At 38.5% G+C, this 22753-nt stretch overlaps 1 protein-coding gene across 1 annotated transcript in view; it reads right to left on the bottom strand.

Annotated features, from left to right (window-relative positions):
- The window catches only part of LOC139724223 (laminin subunit alpha-1-like), a 53632-nt gene extending 38518 nt beyond the window's left edge, over positions 1 to 15114 (bottom strand). Inside the window, exons 1-12 of the mRNA XM_071635366.1 lie at positions 14488 to 15114; positions 12430 to 12630; positions 10651 to 10771; positions 9883 to 10050; positions 8285 to 8323; positions 6889 to 7044; positions 6166 to 6278; positions 4808 to 5026; positions 3387 to 3607; positions 3175 to 3181; positions 1053 to 1182; positions 381 to 490 (exon numbers count right to left, since the gene is read on the bottom strand). Of these exons, the coding sequence (XP_071491467.1) occupies positions 381 to 490; positions 1053 to 1182; positions 3175 to 3181; positions 3387 to 3607; positions 4808 to 5026; positions 6166 to 6278; positions 6889 to 7044; positions 8285 to 8323; positions 9883 to 10050; positions 10651 to 10771; positions 12430 to 12630; positions 14488 to 15114 (2112 nt within the window). The remainder of the gene's footprint in view (positions 1 to 380; positions 491 to 1052; positions 1183 to 3174; positions 3182 to 3386; positions 3608 to 4807; positions 5027 to 6165; positions 6279 to 6888; positions 7045 to 8284; positions 8324 to 9882; positions 10051 to 10650; positions 10772 to 12429; positions 12631 to 14487) is intronic.
- Between the last annotated feature and the right edge of the window lie 7639 nt (positions 15115 to 22753).

Raw genomic sequence — 22753 nt, 5'->3', positions numbered from 1 at the left:
ATCCTGATCGTAATAGTCATGTTAGATCGGTACCAATCGTGAACTCAATCAGGACAATCCTGTCGGATCGTATTTGAACGGCAGACCAGATCGTGACAGATCGTATCGCTTGAAATAGACCAATCGTGACCATATCGCATCCAAACGTACCAACACGTATTGACTCGCATAACCTCGTATCCACACGTGAAATTTCAATCGAGTTCAACAAATTTTCCACGATCAGTTACGAATGTCCAATCGTGGCGTTCGCAATGGATCGCACGATAGTGGGAACCCCGCTTTATCCAAAGACAGTTTTCCAATGACATTCTTGCCATAACAGATGCCTTTACTGTCCCTTTTTTCTCTTCATAGCAATGTATTCTGGTTTTAATTACCGAATCAAGGAGGATCTCTGCAGCACTTCCCCCATCAGTCGTGTTCAATAAGAGGATGACGTCATACGTTGAGCCTCCACGGAGACACTGAGTCGTCAGCTCTGCAGCACCTGGTGGAACAATTACAGATACAGTGTACCTCACACACGAACACAGATATGTTTTTAATTCTCTATCAACTCACAGTCAAACAAATACAATGTACACCTCCTGGTTCTGCTTGATATAGCACAGGAGAGAATTTGTTTGAATATACTTGTTCTGACTTAAAATATTTAGGAATCTGTTCATATTTCCATTTGAGAATGGTAGTCTTTTCACAAAGGAGGTGCAAGTTCAGTGCCCCCCCCCCCCCCCCCCCCCCCCCCCCGTCAAAGATCAGATACAAGATTTTGTTCAACATGAAGGTATGACTCTCTGAAAGTAACCCCTCATTCCGATCCAAGTCTCACTTATGTTCTATGAGATGACACCAAGTAGAATGGTATCACAAAATATTGACATCAACAATGTATAAAAAATAGTCACAATCATAGCTGTTGCACTGAAAGGTGCAATTCACGAATGAAAATAATGGTATATTATGTCTCAGGTTTTTCAGAGAGTACAAATAGAAAATTTATTTAATACGACAACTGTAATGACCAATTTCAATGTCTCATTGTAACAAACCTCCATAATCAGAGGCTGGGAGATCCACCATTACAGATGAATTGGGACTTGCCAATGAACCCTGACAGGTGAATGCTGTGTTGTCAGATGTAGTGAGTTGTATTTCCACATCCGTCCACAATGATGCAGTCTGTACGGGTTAAAAGGGATGGAAGGAAAGCCTATGTTATACAGTATTCAAATGAGAGAGGAAGTGAGCTAAAATTGCACCTAAATGATGACAGCACCATGGACAAACAGCCATATTGATTCGCTAATCAAGCCTTTTAAAGGGAAGCAGTCCTGAGATTTTCACTGTACTGATAATTAAGAAGAGTAAAAAATATAAACTTTCACCAATTTATACGCTTGGACATCAAAAATTGTCTCCGTACGCGATTTTTGAAAAATAATTCCTGCAAGCGATCGTGAAAGAGCCGGCAAAAAGATGCTACGTAGTGCATGCCCTACTCACCAAGTTGACAGCCGTGCCTCTAAAAACCAATTTAAGTGTTCAAATGATTAGTTGCAATTTTATCATATAATGTGAAAGTTTGTGGTTTTATAATTTCAAACAAAATATTTCAAGCTTAGATATATATAATTTACGAAAAATTAACATTGTAAACATGAATTTATATGTATTTTTAAACCAAATATACCATGAACTTGACATCAAATAGGCACGGTCGTTTTCTAGCTTCCGTCCGTGTTGCATACTTCTTATCGCGCGCAAATCCTTACCAATGTATACATACACAGTACACTCGACTCCGTCCAGTCGATTTTGGCATTCAAACCGAAGATAACCTGTGCATGAGAGAGTCGAATTCTTCAAAGAAAATATTGTTTGTATCTCAATATTTCTGTAAGTAGTCAGATAATCGCCTTTCCTCGAAAAAAAAAAATTATGACGTGAGCCGGGAAGGGTAAACACAGGGGGTCGTAGGGATATGATTTCGCTCCACTTTGCCGTGCATGTCCTGTCGGCACTGGCAGCAGCTAGCTCAGTGGCACTGTACTGCAGTCCAACCCCGGCTGCGGCAGGCCCACGGTATATTAAACATAGCTAGCCACTTTCCTTACCTCTCTACGCTTTTTTCCCTCGGTTCTCTTCGAAGTCGATGCTCGAGGTGTTTCTGTTTTATAACTCATGTGAGCAAATGGTCAGGATTGCATCTGGTTTCAGGAGTTTTCTCGGTTTATAACCGAGGGCCACAGCCTGCCGGTCCACGTAAAAACATCGCTTCACAAATTGTCCACGCACAGGTAGGTCACAACACGATTTCGAGATTTTGTAGGCCCTAAGTTTCTTATGTTCGGCATCGTTGTACCGATATTTCCCAGCCATACAGCTCACCTTTCACGATACTTTTGTTGGTCTGGGACGGAAAAAAGGATTTTCCTGGGAAATTTTCTGCACGATTCGAGCAAAACTACTGATGTAAGATAGCCTGACCAGACGACGCTGAATGCGGTCGCCCCTGTAGTGTACTAGCAGGCCTGTGTAGAATCGTTTCTACCTACAAATATGTACACTCTGTACGTACTATAGAACATGCATGAGCAGCGACAGGTAGGGCTGCAGCTGCGCTTGAGACTGGAAAAGTGCGAAGGGCAAACCGCGTACGGGGTGCGTACGCGTATCTACCGTAGATCTATCATCTAGTTGTACCGTCCACACGTGCGAATATAATACACAATACATACACACACACACAAACACACACACACACACACACACACAACGTAGAAACAATGTCAAATACGAGTCGGAGTAGCCACCGACGTCTTCATGCATCCGGGTAAACTAGGGAGCGTACGGATAACGAGCAGAACACGGCTGAGAAGAGTTGTGCATCGACGACGTATGACTCTCCGCCAAGACTTGCTCATTAGCATATTCACCATGCAGAGTCACACTTTTTCAACCAAAATGTACGAGCTTATTTGGTGATTTTAAAGTTTGTTTTTGGTGAAAGTAGTTCATTGGAGGTACCAACAACAACATATTTTTTTAAATTTCGTGAGGACTGTGTCCCTTTAACTGTATTTGTTGCATTGTGAAAACACAAGCACACACTTCTGAATACTTACGGGAGCCTCATGCTGTATTCGGTCAATTTTTATCCATGACAACTACAAGCACCCTGTGTGAATGTCAACATTTCATCAATAGTAACAGGAATACATCTGCATACATACGTGAGCTTACAAATAACACACATTGTATCTGTTTAACTTGTTACAGAAACCAGACAGTAAAGCTTACAAACAAGTCATTTTCATTCTTCGATCTAACATGTTATGCACACTATCACAAGAGAACAGAAGTTTCAAAAATGTTGAAGGTGCTCAAAGTCTAGTTTGTCAAGAATATCATAATAAGCATTCCAATCACAAGTTGGCTCTACAGCCATTGAACTCACCTCATATCTGACAATAACAACATAATTTTGCGTTTGAGGGATGTTGATTCCACTAAATGTGACTGTAGTTGCCATGGAGACAACCAAAAATCCTGGCCCTGTATGTCCTTCCTCCTCAGTCAAGGCTCTTTCCTCAATAGATGTTGGCTAGACAGTAAAAAGTTGAAATAAAAAGTCGATGAATAATCCCCCTTGCACAGCATTTGCATGTAGCAGTTACAATAGCCGGGTTCACCCGTACAAAATAGCGGGATGACGATCGCGATCCATATCCCGAGTTTTTTTTTGCGAGCGTCCACACGTACCAAATTATCCCGCTAATTGCCGATAGAGATAACAGCAAAGCCTGCAAACTGGGCCACGCAGCGCCCTTCTCTATCACTGCCTGATGTACACACTTTCCTTTGCCCATTGTCTTTTACGCGTCAGTGGTGTGGTTCGCGCGCTGTTGTTATGGTGCGCCAAAGAGGTGAAGGACCTCTTCGCAGAGGCCTCGCTGTTGTGATGAGCGCATTGCATGATGGGATATAAAAAGTCGAGATTCTTATCCCGACCGTTCACACATACCAGCGCGGGGCCAATTATCCCGTTAATTGACGAACCAGCGCAAGATTTCTTGGGATTAGCATCGCGATGCTTATCCCGCTAATTTTCGGGTTTTTTCTGTCCACACGTGCAAAAAACTCGGAATGGCGATCGCGATGCAAATCTCGAGATTTGTATCCCGCTAATTGGTGTACGTGTGAACCCGGCTACTGTCTTCACCTTTCCTTGCTCTGTGTGATTTATATTTTTACTTGATGTGTTCTAAAAACCCCAAGAAAGGAGACTCCAACACTTCATGCTTTAAAGGCCAACGCCTTATCAGATCAAAGTAACCAGTGTAATATAGTAGCAGCTAGCTATACTTACATATATCACCGCACCATTAAACCACTCCAGAATGGCTGATTCTTACACTATTTTCTATGGTATGGTAAATCCATTTACTTGGAACCACCCCCTCCCCTTTTGTGCGATTAGGGACACTTTTTCAAAGCTTCATACATACATGTGATACAATATCAGAGACAGTTGGAGCAGGTGACCACACAGCACAGATATTCAAACTGGAAACTTGTTAACCCTTTTTGGGCCAAGCACTTTGGACAGTGTGTATAACGCTATGGGGTATTCTGTGTCAATCAGCACTGAAAGGACACAACTTAGAGCTGAATACCGGTAATAACAATGATTTAATAATAACTATTTCTTATTGAGCATACAGCATGAATTCAATTACACATTTCACTTTCAGTCAAAAAAAAAGAAAAGAATGTCGTAATCTGATCCATCAGACTCAAGTACCTGGTCAGAAGTCGCCATCTCTGCTTCAACCATGATGCCATCCAAGCGAGGCACGTAGAAACCTGTTTCTGTATCGTTGCAGGCTCGACCTACGACGTTCTGTCGGCACGTGCACGCCCCGGTGTCCGGGTCACATGATCCACTGATAGCTGCACCAGGGTCACAGTCACATGGTGTGCACCCATCTGGGTTAGCCTGGTCCAGATTGAATGTTCCTGGCTGTCAGTGTGAGAGATAGAAAGTTTATTACACACCTAAACTCGGGGCCTTTGAGGGCCTGGTAACAACATGGCTTCCAATCAAAGTTCATGCAAGCTAATTTGTTAATTAGCACAATAAGCCGACATCATGCCAGCAAGTTTTACATGAATACTCAATTCTACCCTTGAATGGGCCTCTCTTAATATAAGGATAGTCTTTAATCCTCAGTAACTGTTTTGCTCAGTCTTTTGAAAATTGGTCACATTTAAGAGCTATCATTTTCATGCACACACATGTACTTCATATTTTGTGTTTAATCACAATGTTTGCAATTGTGCCTGCTTTCTATTATGTCTTATACAATTTTGGAAAGTAAATATCACCCCGAATTCCATCAGCACTGCATTTAGAAATCAAATCTGACAGGGCAACATTTAAAATAAAGAATTCTCACCAAACACTCAATTTGTTCCACTGATGGAAGTTTCAATACAGAAGAAAGTACGTGCAAGTAAGGAATGTTCCCTTGATTTAAAGAGTTATCTTTCTAGTCAAACAATGTGTAGCACATCTGAACACAAAGTTCCTCCCCCCCCCCCCCCCCCACCTTTCTCCCGAACAAAACTGTAGTGTACACCTCTCTTTGAATGAATTAATTCAAGATACATCTTTGAGACACTGTCACATATCTCATTGGTAGTTAAAGGGATGGTATGGTTTTGTTTGAGATGGGGCTTCAGGTTTTTAACTTTTTGTGAGATAATGAGAAACCTCTTTTAAAATTTGAAAGAGCATACAATTCTAAGAGCAATTCAAAGTTTATTGAATGACAATTGGTTTTGAAATGGCTGAGATATCCAAAAAACAAAGAAATCGTAATAAAAGGTGGGACCCAACTTTTAATAGGGCCACTTTGTTTTGCTTTGTTTTTGGATCTATTAGCCATTTCAAAACCAATTTTCATTAAATAAACTTTGAATCACTAAAAATTGTATGTTCTTTCATATTTCATAGGTTTCTCAAAAAAGTTAAGATTTGAATTTCCCATCTCTACCAAAACTATACCATCTCTTTCATCTCAGGAGCATGACAAAGAAAAAAATAAATAAAAGGATCTCTGGATACCAGACTACCTCACTGGGATTGCTTTGGCTCACCTGACACTGGTCACACCTGACTCCCATGACGTTTTCTTTACAGATGCACTCCCCTGTCTCCTTGTCACAGAGGTTGATGCTTCCTTCAGTACCTACTGGGTCACAGTCACATTCTAGGAGGAACAAAGAATGCACTTATTATGTACTGGTATGCAAATTTTAGCAGGCAAGGCAGCACATACCACGTTAGTAATCATGCATGCCAACTCTGCAGCTGTAGTGGTGTCTCTGAAACACAGAAGACAATGATTTCCATCGTTATAAATGCACTGAATCATTAATTACAGAGTAATTGCAACAGTTGCAACAGAGGTGCTCATTGATACTAGGTTTGTGTGCGTGATTTGCACAGGTCTATACAAGCAATGGTCGAAGAAGGAGCCCGGCTTAAACAAGAGAAAAACACGTTCCCTCACTCTTCACTCAGGCCAAACCATTACACATGTTGAATCAATTTGTATCAGTTTAATTTCTTTTGTCCTTTTGTGTAAATGCACATACACAGTATAAAGGCTCAAGTAGTGTGCTTCTGTTGTCTGTTATTTCTTTATTGAACATTGTATCATTTTCTTTTGATGAAATCCTTGAAAGATAATACAGAACAAACTATGTGGTATAGTATATGATATCCATACTATCAAATGAAATTCAAACAAAGAATAAATGATGAAAAATAAGGATGTGTACGACATGTGCGTGAATGTGGTATGTGCATGCAGTTACCTTGGCAACCATCTCCATTGGATTCCTGGAGATTGTAGAATGTGTCCTTGCATTCATCACATGACCTCCCCTGGACATTGGCCTTGCATTCACACTGACCATTGGTCTCATTGCAGACAGTACTTGGGATGGTCCCTTCCAATGTACAGTTGCATGCTGGGCACAAATATGAACCAAATAATCAATTATCAATTTATTATCGTCACTGGTATTTCATGTAAGGTAAAATCTACAGCAACTGCAAAAATACGAGTCAAATGCAAAATCTAAATTCAGCTATTGATTTTGTTTAAATTATGACAAATCACACACAAGTTAGGCAAGACTCAAAATGTATATTCATTGCATTTCAAATTACATGGATATGTACAATCTCATCCTGGTGTTAAAGGAAATAAAAGTATGGTAAGCTTATCCAAAGCAATTTAAAATGTAAATGTGAAGTTAAATTTAAAAAAGAAAAGCATGATGAGAAAAATAATAAAATAACAACATACCATTTATAAAACTAGGAATAATTTGCAGCTGCAACAAAAACTTTTCCTTGTTCAATTCATGTTCAATTGTGTACAGAAAGCTCTACTTTGAATGATGGTGAGTTGCACTCTAGTTATAATGTAAACTTTAATCAAAATCTGCAGAAAGTTCTCAATTCACTCCAACCTCACTAGTTGTACAGCACAAAAGATAGCATTTAAATATTTGCTATCAATTTTAGTGCAATACAGTCTCATCATTTTCAATATTACATTGTAGATACAGAAAAACAAGTGTACTTCCACGAAAGCTTTTTCTAAAAGTCCACAAACTTGTTAATGTCCCTTCATACATTCCTCGCAAGACAACAGACACAAACAAACAAACACATGTATACATGTAAGGCATCATGAAGCTTAACCCTAAAGGGGCCGGGCTTTTTTGGCTATGCTCAGACGGGGGGAGGGGGGGGGGGGGATGGATTCCTTATGCATTTCCTTGTTTTTCAACTTTTTTTTTCTTTGTTTTTTCATTGGAAATTGTCACTGACCACTTTTCTACCATAATTAGCACAAAACTAATCAATGAAAGTGATTAATTGTAAAAATAATCAGGTTTTTATGACTTTCATGACAGAGCACTGTACACAAAATCACAAATTGTGCCCGTTTTGGGGCGACATTCCGTTACAAAAACAGGCGTGGCTTCGCAAAAGTATGCGCAGGCGTCGCAAATTTGGTCTCAAAAGTTGCGCGAGACTTGAACAAACATAGTCAAGAAGCCTTGAGACGAGGCCTTCTCGCGTTACAGAATTATAGCGCAAAACGTTGAGGGGGCGGATTCTGCCCCCCCCCCCCCCCCCCCCCCCCCCCCCGCCATTTTAGGGTTAAACAAGTCATGCTGTTACACATGTACTTACACCAGCAGTATTGTGTACATGGATAAGGAGACTCTGAATCTGTTTTCAAAAGAGGTAATGGTTAAAGAGGCAAGCTGGTTAAGGTTAGACATGGTTAAGATGTTATGAATGAGTGCGGGATACCAAATATAAACATCTTCAGAGCACCAAAAGAGTGTGCACATTCTCCACAATAAAATCATAAAGAAGGGCTCGACACTAATGGTGGCCCGGGGCAACCAAAAACGCACGTCAGGCCACCAAAATTTCAGAAATGAAGAAAAAGGTCAGATGTTGCCTTTAGGCCACCAAAAATAAAAGTTAGTGTGGAGCCCTGCATAAACTATTACAGCAATTCCATGATTTCATCTACAATTGGATAAGTTCATATTGGAAATATTCAAGTCAAATTGTCTGGGTAAAATGTCTTCATTCTTGGTGAAGGAGTTTGTGAAGCTAATCTGAAATACCCAGATACTCAGATTCCTTGGACTTATTGAGAAAAAAAAAGAGGATGTACAAATATCCTTTTTACTTAATTCACTCAGCTCCTACAATTTTGTAATCATTGAAAGAAGTGGTTTTTCCTTGTTCAGTGTTCGAAGAGTTTTATTTCACACAGAAGTATCAATAAGAGTTTATTGCTGTTCAATTGAAATAAGTTTACAAGTCGCGTGGCTGTTAGAGTTAGTTACAAAGTGAACTGGTAGTTACACACATCTAAATATCATATAGCAGAAAGCATATATTGCACACAAATTCAATACAAAGTTTTAATTTTTGCATATATATTCTTCAACAGAATTGAAATGCATAATGAAAAAGTACATAAAAGGTTGTGGATTAGAGCTATTTGTATAACAGCATTAGGGACTTTTTATTTAACCATCTTTTCAGTCTTTATATGTGAAACATCACTCCAAGTGGAAATTGAATCTCATGATAAAGTAAAATCAAACCAGCAGACTGATAGAAGCTGATTAAAGCTGCACAATAACAGACAAGATTCTGAAGTTTCTCATGCTTTCTCAAAATAGTGAACTTGGTCAAAATCTCAAAGAAAATCTTATAAAATTTGTAGATAATCTGATCTGAGTCTTATCACCCTTTTATTGTTCTAATGATTTGTACACTTCGTAAGTCAAGATAACAAAAATCATGTTTTCAGTCCAAGAAAAAGCAATGACAACCCAATCTCCCTTTAAGCTTAAAGCTCACCCACTTTTAATAATGCAATCAATGACATTTGTTCTTTAAATCCATTTTATGTCATAAAATGTATTGTTTGGAATGATTTCTGTGAAGACCAACAGAGTTTTGAAAGGCCATGATATTATATCCTCATCATTAATGTGCTGATGATTCATGATAATGTACATAGGAAACTTTAACTCTCCCAAAAGCATTTGACATGTTACAATCTATGTCTGATTTCAATGGAATTTGAACATTTTACTTGTCACATTTTACTCTATTCACTCTACTCAACATGGAGCGGTTTTGCAATTTGCACATGCACAGGTTAATTAACATTTTTTGTCACCCAATATATAAAATTCATCAGACATTACAATTAGTAAATGGACACAGCAAACTCTGGGGTGGGGTACAGGGCATACCAATACAGGTGTCATTGAGGGTGGGGTCTGTGTAGGGATTCCTGTAGTAGTCTTCCAAGCAGACTTCACATTTGTCACCAGAAGTGTTCTCTGTGCAGTTCTGGCAGACTCCATATCTTTTGACCTCATCATAAACGCAGCTCTCTGCTCGACCGCTGCAACCACAATCTGTAATGAAAGGGATTGTACTTTCATAACAGTTACAAAGAAGAGCACAAATTCAATCTCTAAGATATTTTCATGAAATAAGGAACACCTTTTGCCAGATACTTTGTCTCTTTTATCTGAATGAAAAGTAAAACCAAGCTTTCGATTAAGAATAGTATGTCTTAGATATTAAAGTAATACATGTGTGCGCAAACACATCAAGTACCTACTTCACTTGAATTTTTACTTCTGAACTTTGCTGATATATTCCGTAAATTTAGTTGTGTAAGGTGCCCTCTTTTAATCTACCGTTGAAAAAGTTTGATGACAGAGCTAAATTCTGGGGTTCTGAGTCACTGCATTTATGAAACAGCCAGAGACAGAAGCACACACCAAAAAAAAAAAAAAGAATGGATGAATGAAAGGAATTACAGACGGGGAACTTGGATAGGATTTCCAAGACCCATCCAAGCCAGGGCTTGAAGAAATACCTGTATTAAAACAATTCACGATAGAAAAAAAAAAAAGCATTGATGTCACATTGTCATCATTATTGTCATTATTTTTGTTTGTTCTTTTTTTCCATTAAGGAGATACAGATGTCATTTAGCACAAACATACCTTGACATATATTTGCATCAGTTCCAAGCGCTGGCTGCCATGGTCTGTTGTTGTACAGTGGCTGGCACATATCACAGTGGGTTCCCATGGTGTTGTGTTGACATACACACTCTGCCTGATTCTATCACACATAAAAAAGATTCCATGGGTACAGAATAAAGTTCATTCAAAAATGCATGATGAGGTAAACACATTTTGTACTTTTTCCAAGAAATTACGCTATTAACAGCAAAAACTTGAAGTTTGCATATAACTCACAGACACATATCATGCATACCTTTTTCAATATTTTTACAACTATAAATGTCAGATTTTGTGTTGAAAACAAAATGTCATTTAGTCAAAAAAAGGTTAGCAGTTATGGCAGTGTAATGTGGTACCTTAATCTTACCATTTGATAGTTGCAAATTTACTTTTCAGGATTGGTAAAAAAAAACTACCAGTGCCTACAGCTTCCATGTAGAGTGATACACTTCAACATTATTTTTCTTAGATCATCAAAAGAATATAAATGACATGAATTCCTTAATCTAAGACTTCAAATTTCTAGGATACAGTACACGTGTACGTACTGTAGCTCTAAGTCAATAACCGTAATTAAAGATAATATAAAGTTTTGGTACCTCAAAAGTTTCCCTGAATTTCCTTGTCTTAGTTTGTGTTTCAGGTTAAAGTACCTTTCATATTATTAACTAACACTGTGAGACTTACTCGCCCCAAAGTGCTCTCATGTCTCAGTAATCATGCAATTAACTGCGACCAGCAGCCCCATACGCATAGCGTAATGGGGCTGCGCATTGTAGCATTCAGGATCATGACAGATTTAATATCGCGGGTAAATATCAACTTACAATCCAAAAATTTCTTCAATTTGAAGACTTACCAGTTAAGTTGAAGTATTGAAAACAGGCTTTGGGCAACGTTTGGCTCTGCCAAAAGTCCCTTTCTGTTCGAATTGATGACTGAATGTGACTCGGTCGAGAGGACCTTGGGAGAGCTACACTGAATCGACGGCCAGCGCATGCGCACACAGACATCTTATCCGTTCATAGATTTGAAATTTGTGCACATGTGATGTGTGCGCATGCGCTGACCGTCAATTCAGTGTAGCTCTCCCAAGGTCCTCTCGACCGAGTCACATTCAGTCATCCATTCGAACAGAAAGGGACTATTGGCAGAAACAAATGTTGCCTGAAGCCTGTTTTCAATACTTCAACTTTACTGGTGAGTCTTCAAATTGAAGAAATTTTTGGATTTTAAGTTGATATTTACCCGCCATACTACGTCTCTCGTGATCCTGAATGCTACAATGCGCAGCCCCATTTAGCTATGCGTATGGGGCTGCTGGTCGCAGTTATCATGCATGCAGTAATGGTTTCGTACAATACGTGTACCGTATATTGATTCTCGCGGTACCGCGGTACCGCGACAGCTCTGGTACGAAACCATTATTGCATGATTACTAAGACATGAGAGCACATTGGGGCGAGTAAGTCTCACAGTGTATGAAAGGTACTTTAACCTGAAACACAAACTAAGACAAGGAAATTCAGGGAAACTTTTGAGGTACCAAAACTTTATATTATCTTTAAACTTGATTCAAAATTGCTAACCTTACATTTAGGTAATATCAAACCAAATCAAGTTCACTGCATCAATTCATATAAAATATCTTTCTACATACTGTATTATCCAGGTATTGTGGTAATCAATTTTGTCACTTTTGCATTATATATGACATCTTAAAAATCAAATGAAATTTGATCCAGGATGACATACCGTGCCCATACATGCAGCAGCATGACCATAGCACAGGCATTGGCCCTGCACATTCCAGTCTGCCACAGCGAAATAGCTGCGGAGTTCCTCGGCCCGCCCTGGCTGCAGTAGTCCAATACGAAGTCCAGTGAAAGCAAAGTAGCGCTGGTAGTCATACTCAAAATAGGATTCCCCAAGCTCTTGCACTGGGTTGTAAATAGCCTGAAATCAGAACATTCAAAATCACTTTTGAGAAAGAAAGTTACAGATTGATGATTTCAAACATCAAACAAACAAACAAACAAACAAATGATACCAAAAGAAGAACTTTCAAAAAGGAACATAATGACTGATTTGATAACCAAGCACCCCCCCCCCCCCCCACCCCGGAATGATTTTTTTTTTTTTTTTTGCAAGTATGCATTGTACAGTATTGTATTTAACAGTCACATTCTTCACTTGCCAAGTTGAGCATTCTAAAATTATGTATTAGATCTGCTCTCGGTAAAAAGTGCATTCAGATTCACTTCATTCTAAGGTTGTAGTCACAAAGTATATGTAAAAAGAGTTGAATTTAATCTCTGCCCCTATGACTGAAAGAACAATTACAAAACAAAACAAAACAAAACAGGATATTCATAACATTACAATTTATGCATTTCATAGTGGAGACATAAAAGTTAAGTATATGACTATATAATCTTGAGGGCAATGGATCCCAGTGCTACTTCTCTTTGGTGACATAAGCTGAAGTTCAATCCCAAGCCTTACTCTTTTTTGGATACTTAAAGAAAATTGGAACACTGTGACATGAAAAATAAGAAGAGTCTTTGTAAATAATTACAGCCATCATCACAGCAGAAAGATGGTGTTTGTTACCTGGTCATTGCCATGGTAACTGTGATGAGTACAGGTTGCAATCATTGCATTATGAAATGAGGCATTGCATACATCGACAGCTGTTGCAACTTGTGCATTCCTTGACAGACAAGGAAAACACCCTCTGTTTGGCTAAAGCTGGCTTTGCAAACAGTCTGTGATTAGTCTGTGGTCACTCACAACCCAAAAACAGGGAGAACCAGCCACATGTTACTGTACTTCATTGATCATTCCTGGTTTGCGGTGCAAAGGGTCACAAAAATAGACCGTATACAATGTCATAACTCAGGATAGAGAGTTCTAATGTATTTTATGCAGGTTTTCCAGATACACATACAGAGCCTGTAAACTATGAGCAAAATTCCATTACAATCCCCAAGTACATGTAGTATCAATTAAAATTGTTTTTGCTCAAAATTCTGTAAACACTACAGGATACTTTCAAACCAATGGATTACAAAACAAGAAAACTAAATCCCATTCTTACTGATTGATAGAATGAAACTCAGAGTAGTTAACTTGTGCTATAAAACATTTGATTTCAAAGGGAAAATTTACCGATTAGCCTATGAGATATGTATCGTACACATGCATATTACATGGAATGCTAACTTGCACCAATGTGATGATAAAAAAAGTGCTTTTCCCAGTGCAGCATACACTGGAGCAGTGTGCTGCCAGAATTTGTTACATGTTGTATGCAAAACTCTATCTTTCAGGCAGAAAATATTCATGCTTGAGATGTAAAACCATACAGACTTTTTTTTATCACTATACAATGTACTTTATTCATTAACTATAGTGCTAAAACTGTACAGACAAACATGAAATCATGTACAAAATTTTTGCTTTGTGTTTACATACCTACTTGTACGTTTGTAGTTCCAAATAAATTCTACCTTGGGAAAATCTCCCTTTTGACCACAAAATACATAATGTATGGGGAAATTGTTCTCTTTCAGAGAAGGGAAAGATTTAATTCAAACTATTTAAAGTTTTATTGATGCCCCCCTCCCCCCGCCATAAAGCCATGTAGGTACACAGTACAACTTATTTTCCAGTTTTAGAAAGGGTACGTATCCTTGGATGCCATTCTTTTACTGCATGTGTACTGTACTTAGATAACTGGTGGGTCACCATGATACTACATGCACTCATGATCAATAAATTAGTGAGGTGTGAGTGGGAAATCATACTGACCTGTTGAATATCGCCATCTACTTCAGTCTGACTGTGACCGAACACATATTCCTCACGGCAGTCGGCATTAAAATCAAACGTATCCGAGACAGGCACACCTGGAAAATACACAGCACAACTGGTGGCAAAATAACGCAGCGGAGTCCATGTGAGTCCATTGTCCAGTGTTTTCTCAATGACCATACTCGTTGGTCGGTAGTTTCTGAAAGAGAGAACTGTCTCTTGGAAGAGAAATTCATCTCCGAGGTCGAGTGTCAGGTAGACATCGCGAGCATTGTTCTCCGACTGCCACCACGTCCCCAGCTGCGGCGACACGAAGACCTGATTGAAGATCTCAAAGGTTGTCACGTCATGAAGGGCACTGGGTGGATGGGAATTGGCAGGATCGGAGGCATTGCATGTTTCCAGAGAGAACACATCCCCTGAGGCGGTGGAGATGCGGAGTTCAAACTGAGATGGCGGGTCACCACACGTCGAGTTTATAGCCACTGACCGGCTAGAACTGTCCACTATTAGGTCCACAAACTGAGGGTAGCATGCTCTGCTATCAGTACATGTTTGGGCAGATGTCAGGGCAGTTATGACCATAACACAGAGAATACCTCTGGCAAAATGATTCCCTGCCATATTTGCCAGAGTTCTGAATGATGGGAATTTGTCAGTTTTCCACGTAGTACTCATATTAGTTCATGATTATTTCCAACACACTGCACTGGCTCCACTCTATTAAAGATATGATCCTCCTGTAAAACAAAAAGTTTTCATTTTGCACTACTTGTATGAAAAAAGCCATCATGATACATCGCAGACAGGGCTGTGTATAGTTCAACTCATCATAGTATGAAGGGTTTAGGCAGTGGCGGATCCAGGGGGCAACCCCCCCCCCCTTTATTTATTTTTTTTTTTTGACCAAAACAGAACAAATAAAAAGGAGAAAATGGGGAGCATTTAGGGGTAATGACTGATGATGGATTAAGGTCAATTATCAGAAATCAATTTTTTACATATTTATATTAAGTTTATGTATAAATACTATGTAATTTACACAAATTTATCACACAGCACATATTCATTTCAGTAAATTAAAGAGAAAATTTTCTATGCCACTATGTAAAATGTAATCCCACTGGTCAGCGAGTCAAGCTGTTTGACATATGCAGGGTATCACCAATTAACATATCTCAAGACCTCTGACACAGGATCCCTACAAATTGGATGTAGACAGGTCTGACAGTCAATAGTCATATTTTGAACATTTGAAATCAACAATAGGCATTCTATTCCTAGAGTGACAGAGTGTTGACAGGTTAAAGCAATGGTGTAGTTTTGATTTAGATGGGGATTCCACTTTTTTTTAAAACATTTTGCACAATATTTAGAAACCATTTTATGAAATATGTTGGAAAGCATACAATTCTATGACTCAATATTAAGGAATTCAAAGTTTGTTTACTGAAAATTGGACAAGGACAAGTTCACCTTCATAGACATGTGGGTTGAGTGAATGCAGCAATATTAGTAGAACACATTAGTGAAAGTTTGGGGCAGATCGGACAATCCGTTCAAAAGTTACAAATATTTTAAGTATCTGCACAGTCACTGCTGGATGAGAAGACTACTACAGTGTATGATGTCATGCGTACAACGACATAAAGAAAATAAAAAGAGAATTTCACAAAACTTTACTTTTTGATAAGAGTGCACATTTCTTTGACTTGTTACTGACATATGTTAAGGGTAATATTATTCCCCCTGCCTTCTGAAAGAGAGAAGTCAAGTGTTCTTTTGTTGTGCGAGAAAAGTGAAAATATGTTGAATTTTCTTTAATCTTTCTTTGTATGGTTGTACTCATGTGACATCACAAGCTATAGTAGTCTTTTCATCCAGCCTTGACTGAGCAGAAACTTCAAAAATTCATAACTTTTTAACGGATTGTCCGATTTTCCTCAAACTCTTACTGATGTGTTCTACTAATACTGCTGCATTCACTAAACTCAAATGTCTATGAAGGTGAACTTGTCCTTTAACGTTAGTGTACACTCTTTCATATTTCATATGAGGTTTCACAATATCTCTATTCTATTCCTAGAGTGACAGAGTGTTGACAGGTTAAAGCAATGGTGTAGTTTTTATTTAGATGGGGATTCAACTTTTTTTTTAACATTTTGCACAATATCTAGAAACCATTTTATGAAATATGTTGGAAAGCATACAATTCTATGACTCAATATAAGGAATTCAAAGTTTGTTTATTGAAAATTGGTTTTGAAATGGCGGTCACAGGAGAAAAACAGAATAAAACTTAAAGCAATCCTAATAAATGGTGTGTCCCATCTTACGACCGTTTTGTTTTATGCCTTTATACATATCATCCATTTCAAAACCAATTTTCATGAAATAAAACTTTCACTTTGAATTCTTCTTGCAGCAGAACTGTTAAAGTTAGTGTATACTCTTTCATATTTCATATGAGGTTTCTCAATATCTCACAAAAATTGGAAACCTGAAACCCTATCTGAAACCAAAACAACACCATCATCCCTTTATCTTAACCCATTCCAAGCACAGTGCTGCCATATTATCAATACCAGTACTGAAACTAACTCATAAGTCATAGTTATACTTATAAGTTATAGTCATGAGCTACCATACTCTATCCAGCCAGAGAAAAGAAGAGAGAGAGGAGACTTACCCTGAACTTATCAGTTAAAGGCCCTATTTAGGTATCATTTTTGAAACAAATTGGTTAATCTAAACCCAAGAACTACTTCGAGATTGCCAAAGTTGTTGACAATGATAGAAAAAGAGGACATTCCAAGAAGCTAGCCAAAACAATACTCTTTGAGAGTGATGTACTTATCGGAAGAAGAAGCCACCCACCGCCGCCACCGGCCACCTGACAACCCAAGTCCGCGTCCACAGCAGAGTTGTCGATAATTGTACCGGAAGCAGAGCTAACAAAATGAACCTACAATGAACCTTAATATGCACAAATGTACACCTCAATGTGCACATCAATGTACACCTCAATTAAAACATGAAGAGAAATACGGAACAACTTTAAGCAGTTAAGAGAAAGCAGGATTAAACATGATGTGAAGATTGTCAATAATATTACGGTCCGAGTCACGCACGTACAGTACAACAACAGCGCAGTGACAGCAGACCGGCCGAGAACTCCGGGGACGGGAGAACACCACACGCTATCCCGCATCCTAACGAACAAACATTTCAAGGCAATGTCATAATCATCATTCTCTTCTCCAGTACAAAACCGAGTAATCTTACACTCATTATTATTCTGTAGAGTATCAAAGTGTTAAATCTCACCATTAACTTACATTGTAATGGCGCTACATGTCCAACAGCAATGAAAATGTGAAAAACAAGGATGATTTCGTTTTCGACATGGCCCGGAACGTTTACATCCTTGCGATGAGATGCTGTAATTATTACAAATATCTATCAAGCATCCGCCCATATTGAACGGTGGAGGCGTGATACCTTTGGGAGAATATCAGTGTAGCCAGTGTGAAAAATGTGGATGTTGTGCTTTCAAGAGGAGATCCGAAACTATGCTAGACTGTCATACTTCATCATATCAAGGTATACCAAGGAATTAAGGAAAAAGTATAAGCTAACAAGTTTTCCGGCAAAAGGGCTGACAAGCAATACAAACTAAATATTTGTGCAAAGTATGCTAGATTTCGATATTGCAGCTAAATTATGTCTAGATGCTGTTCAAACGTCATGATGTAAATTATGCCAAAAAGCATTTATGCCAAATCTGGCAACGTTAGAGAATATACTGCGGTACAATCAATGTACAAGAATATCTTATATAAGGCACATGATAACTCATTTTAAGAAATTTTAAGTTACCAATTTCATAGATATCATGTTAATGTCACAGTTGTGTCTTATTCTCTCTCTCTCTCTCTCTCTCTCTTTGTCCTTTTTTTTTATAACAGGTATGTGACGGCGCAATTGATAGACTTCCACGATCATGTTTATATACTGAGTGAGATACACACTCAAAACACATTTTGGCCCTATTTTATTATTTTATGTAATATGTGTATTATTCAATCCATCCCTATATTTGATATTTGTTATAGGGCCTAATAGGTAGAATTATATATAGATACATGGATATATTCTATAATATAGGTAGAGAGGGACAAGGAGAGAGAGACAGGCACGTGATAGATAATTTATGGGAGATCGTGAAAATTCATGAAATTTTATGAAATTCATTCGTTCCAATATAGACAGATGGACAATAGGCTAAATGTCAGTTATGAATCTTTTACATACTTAGTTACATCCTTTGTAAACACTGACACACACACGTACAAAGTGCTTGCATGTGTGTGTTTTGTGACCAGTGTTTTCAGTAAATGAGAAACATGAACACATACGAAATAGATATGCCAATGCAATGTATTCAAAATACAACCATCTACATGTACTTACTTATATAAACTAACATTTCCCAAATTTAATGGCTTCCAAAATCTACATTTATCTTTACAAGGAACGATATAAACGATTTAAAACTTTTAATCAAGCTGTCAAATTTGGAGTCTTTCTGTCCATCTACAAAAGATGAACGCCATCGAGTTAATGAACATCCCTTGCCAATATAGTTCAAACATCAGATGTAGAGATTTGTTTTACTTCCACTTCAGTTTGAAAAGAGAAATCATGATTTCTTACAGAGAAAATACTTGCAAATCTGTTCACATAAGACATTGGAATGATACTAGGTTATAATATTACACAATGTGTGCAAAGTGCTGAAACGCATCATAATTATACCAGTCAAATAGTAACCTATCTAGCTAATGTTCATTTTGAAACATGTAATTATTGTGATCGATGTTTGTTGTGCTGTTTTGTAGATCACCAGGGCCCCGTTTTATCAAAAGATAAAATTGACTGTAAACTCCCTTACCACACAGACTGCCACAGACTTTTGACAGAATCAACCAAGATAACTCTTCATAAAACAGGGTCCTGATCAGTAAAGACCCAGCCCAACACAAGCGACAGACGCTTCAAAGTGCAATATTCTCCCAACTTCCAATATGCATGCATAATAGATTCCAACTTCTCAATTAGGAAACTGACCAATGACAGAGCTGAATCGTGAACGCGGTCACGCTTGCTCAATTCTAGCATCTTATCAAATTCGCCAGAAAATAAATTGCATAAACGTGAGTATAACCATCCGGCACATATCTGCAACTGAGCTGGTGAGTTTCTCGTGGATTATTGCCTATGTAGCTTCAGTTGTGTGATATTCGATGACATATATTCACTCAAATCATAAGAATTTATGAAATTGTACTGTTGGGATTGTATGTTCGGGTCAAGAGGGCAGCGTCCGTTGCATAGAAGCGAGACGCTATCGCGTTGGCAATGCGGAAATGCGAGATCGGCGTACCGTATAGTACAGTGACGTCTCGTCGGAACCAGCTCACACAGCTAGCGGGCGGCCAGCAGCAGCCGCTGTTCTCCTACCACCAGGCTGTATGACTGCACAGGCCGGCCAACAAGGCCGCCCGCGCCCCCCGCTGTACCTTGCAAAATCCGATGATTGCTGCATGCTGATAGATTAGAAGTAACTGATCAAGCAAAAAAAACACAGGCTCCAAGTCCTTTTTTTTTTGATGCCGGAAAATTGTAATTAGCTTGTATGCAGTTGTAGTTGCTTTAATAGTGTGAGAAGTATAGAATCAACAAAATTTGGTGGAATTGCTGTGTGTCAATTTTAATAGTTCAGTTCAGGTGTGATTGTGAAAACTCTGCAAACTCCTCTTATTTTATTTTAAGTTAAACAGTTTTTAATAGTCTGGAGTACAGTTAATTCTGAGTTTACTGACGGAACAGGAACAGAAACATTAGTCATAAAGTTAGAAGTTCTCTCGCGCGTCTGTCAGTTTTACTTTTAGTACGGTCTAGAAATATTGAATCTAGAGTCTAGACGTTGTAGTTGGTAGTTTTCTAGCCTGTACAAGTTCGTAAGAAGTTCATTGAGCTCCAATCACAATCACAACACTCAACACTGACAACAGAGTCTAACGTTACAGTACAAAGCGATAATTAATACCAGTACCGTTTCTTGTTTTGATGTTCATGCACAAATATGAAAGGCGCTGGGAACATAATAAGATTCTAGGGGTGGTATTCTGAAAATCTTCCTTAAGTTTCTTCCTAAGTTTCTTCGTAAGTCAGAAACTTAGGAAGTGCCTATAGAAAAGACAGAATTGGTATTCTGAAATTTCTTCCAAGGCACTTCTTAGTCAAATTAGACCATCCTTTATTCCCGCCCACGTCCTTTCTTAACCCGTTAAGGACGAGTCCCGAGTATACTCGGGCAGGTGTCTATGGGAAATGCGTGTTGTAGCAAAACCAGTTCGTCCTCAACGGGTTAAGCCAATACGAAATGCCGTATCACAAGGAACCAACCAATGACAATCGCATATTACATGACGTAGGGTCAAATACACGTGTGCGTGTATTTGAGAGAGCTGATACTCTTGCCAAATCAGGACTCGCACACCAAGAAGTTGATTTGCAAGTCTCTTATACGGTGACAGAATTACGTGGTTATATGCTGAATTTTTACACCGGGATCTGGTGTACGAGATGGGAAAATTCACAACATGGAAGGCATCTTTATACCATTCAGCCTACACCATATGCGAAATTTAAATCATTCTGTAAAAATAGAAAAGACGAATGTGTATTACATCGATTAAGACTTGGAAAATGTAGGCTTGATTATTATTTGTGTAAAATAGGAAAACATGATAATGGACAATGTGATACTTGTAAAGAACAAGAGACTATCTCTCATGTTCTGATGTATTGTAAAGAATACTCCAGAGAACGAAAGTTTTTATGCAAACGTCTAAAGATATCATCTGATGCTCTCACATTACAACATTTGCTCCAAAATGACGAACTCCGCCAAGAATGTGTTTTATTCTTTTTGAAATCCACGGGCATATATGCCAGAATATGATTTTTTTTTTCTTTCAAGAAACATATTTATCGGGGACTGATGTGTCAAGTCTCATTTCATCTCCTCTGTGTTCTTTTCTCTTATTTTCTTATTTCTACCTAATGAGAAGATAATCAGGAGGAATAGTATATAACGTAACATCATTGATGCACAGCACAGCACTGCACTTACCCGCTATTGGGCTTGTCTGTTTTGTATTTTGTGTTTAGAATTATAGCTAGGTAATATGTTTTGTATTGCATGGTGTATACAAATCGGGAAACTGTATCGCAAAATAATGTGTTGAGTGGAGCGCCCTCGTTGCAAATGAGTGGTCTAGGTCATGCGCGATCGGCCGAGAAGCCTGCTCAACATTACCGAGCCGGGCTGACCAGATTTTGCGAGCCTTTTACGAGGTGCTTTTCTCTATCTCAACCTTTATGCGTACAGATTGCTCCCCGCGCTTAATTATAATCATGATTATTATTTTATTTATATTACAATGGAATTATTATTCTTTCCGCTGTCGAAAAATGAGTGTTAATTTCTTTTATATATGAGATAAAAGGCGTAAATATTCAATATTGAATGACGCGCCTTTAAGCACCAACAACAACAACAACAACGTCCCCTTTCTCACGCTCATTTCGCGCATCAAAGTACATGTGCGGGCAGTGAATGACAAGCGCACCTATCACGATGTTTGCAGCTTGCTATTCTTAACAATGTACTTAGGACAGGGGTGGAGCTTTAAAGTGCATTGTAGAATACCAACTTCTACCTAAGTCAGAAATTTGCATACTCCCGCCCCCTTTCTAAGTTTCTTCCTAAGTCTAGGAAAAAACTTAGGAACAGACTTGGGAAGAAACTTTTATAGGAAGATTTTCAGAATACCACATAGGAAAAAAATCCTGACTTAGGAAGGATTTCAGAATACCACCCTAGATCTATAGAAATTTGTAGATTTGGAAAGGAGAAAATAGGAAATGTACATTGTCTGTATATATAAAAGCTCTCTGTTTGCTTGTTTGTTTGTTTAATTGTTTTTCAGGTATTGTGGCACACTATTTTCCATGGATCCATGGCGCCTAGAGCTGATGGAATCTAGCAACATGGAATTCTTCAAGAAATAACTTGATGTGACCTTCAGAGAATTACTCCAAGTCAAAAACTAATAATGGAAAAATGACATTCCCAGAATAGAGCTGATTCTGAAGTAAGCTGTTCATCAAAAGTGTGAATCGTGGCAACGAT

Source organism: Diadema antillarum, unplaced genomic scaffold (genome assembly GCF_040938485.1).
Source record: "Diadema antillarum isolate AM-2024a unplaced genomic scaffold, OU_Dant_1.0 scf00000208, whole genome shotgun sequence".
In the NCBI taxonomy this organism is placed as follows: Eukaryota; Metazoa; Echinodermata; class Echinoidea; order Diadematoida; family Diadematidae; genus Diadema; species Diadema antillarum.
Note: the sequence above shows the minus strand (reverse complement) of the source record. Positions and strands in the feature narration are given on the sequence as shown.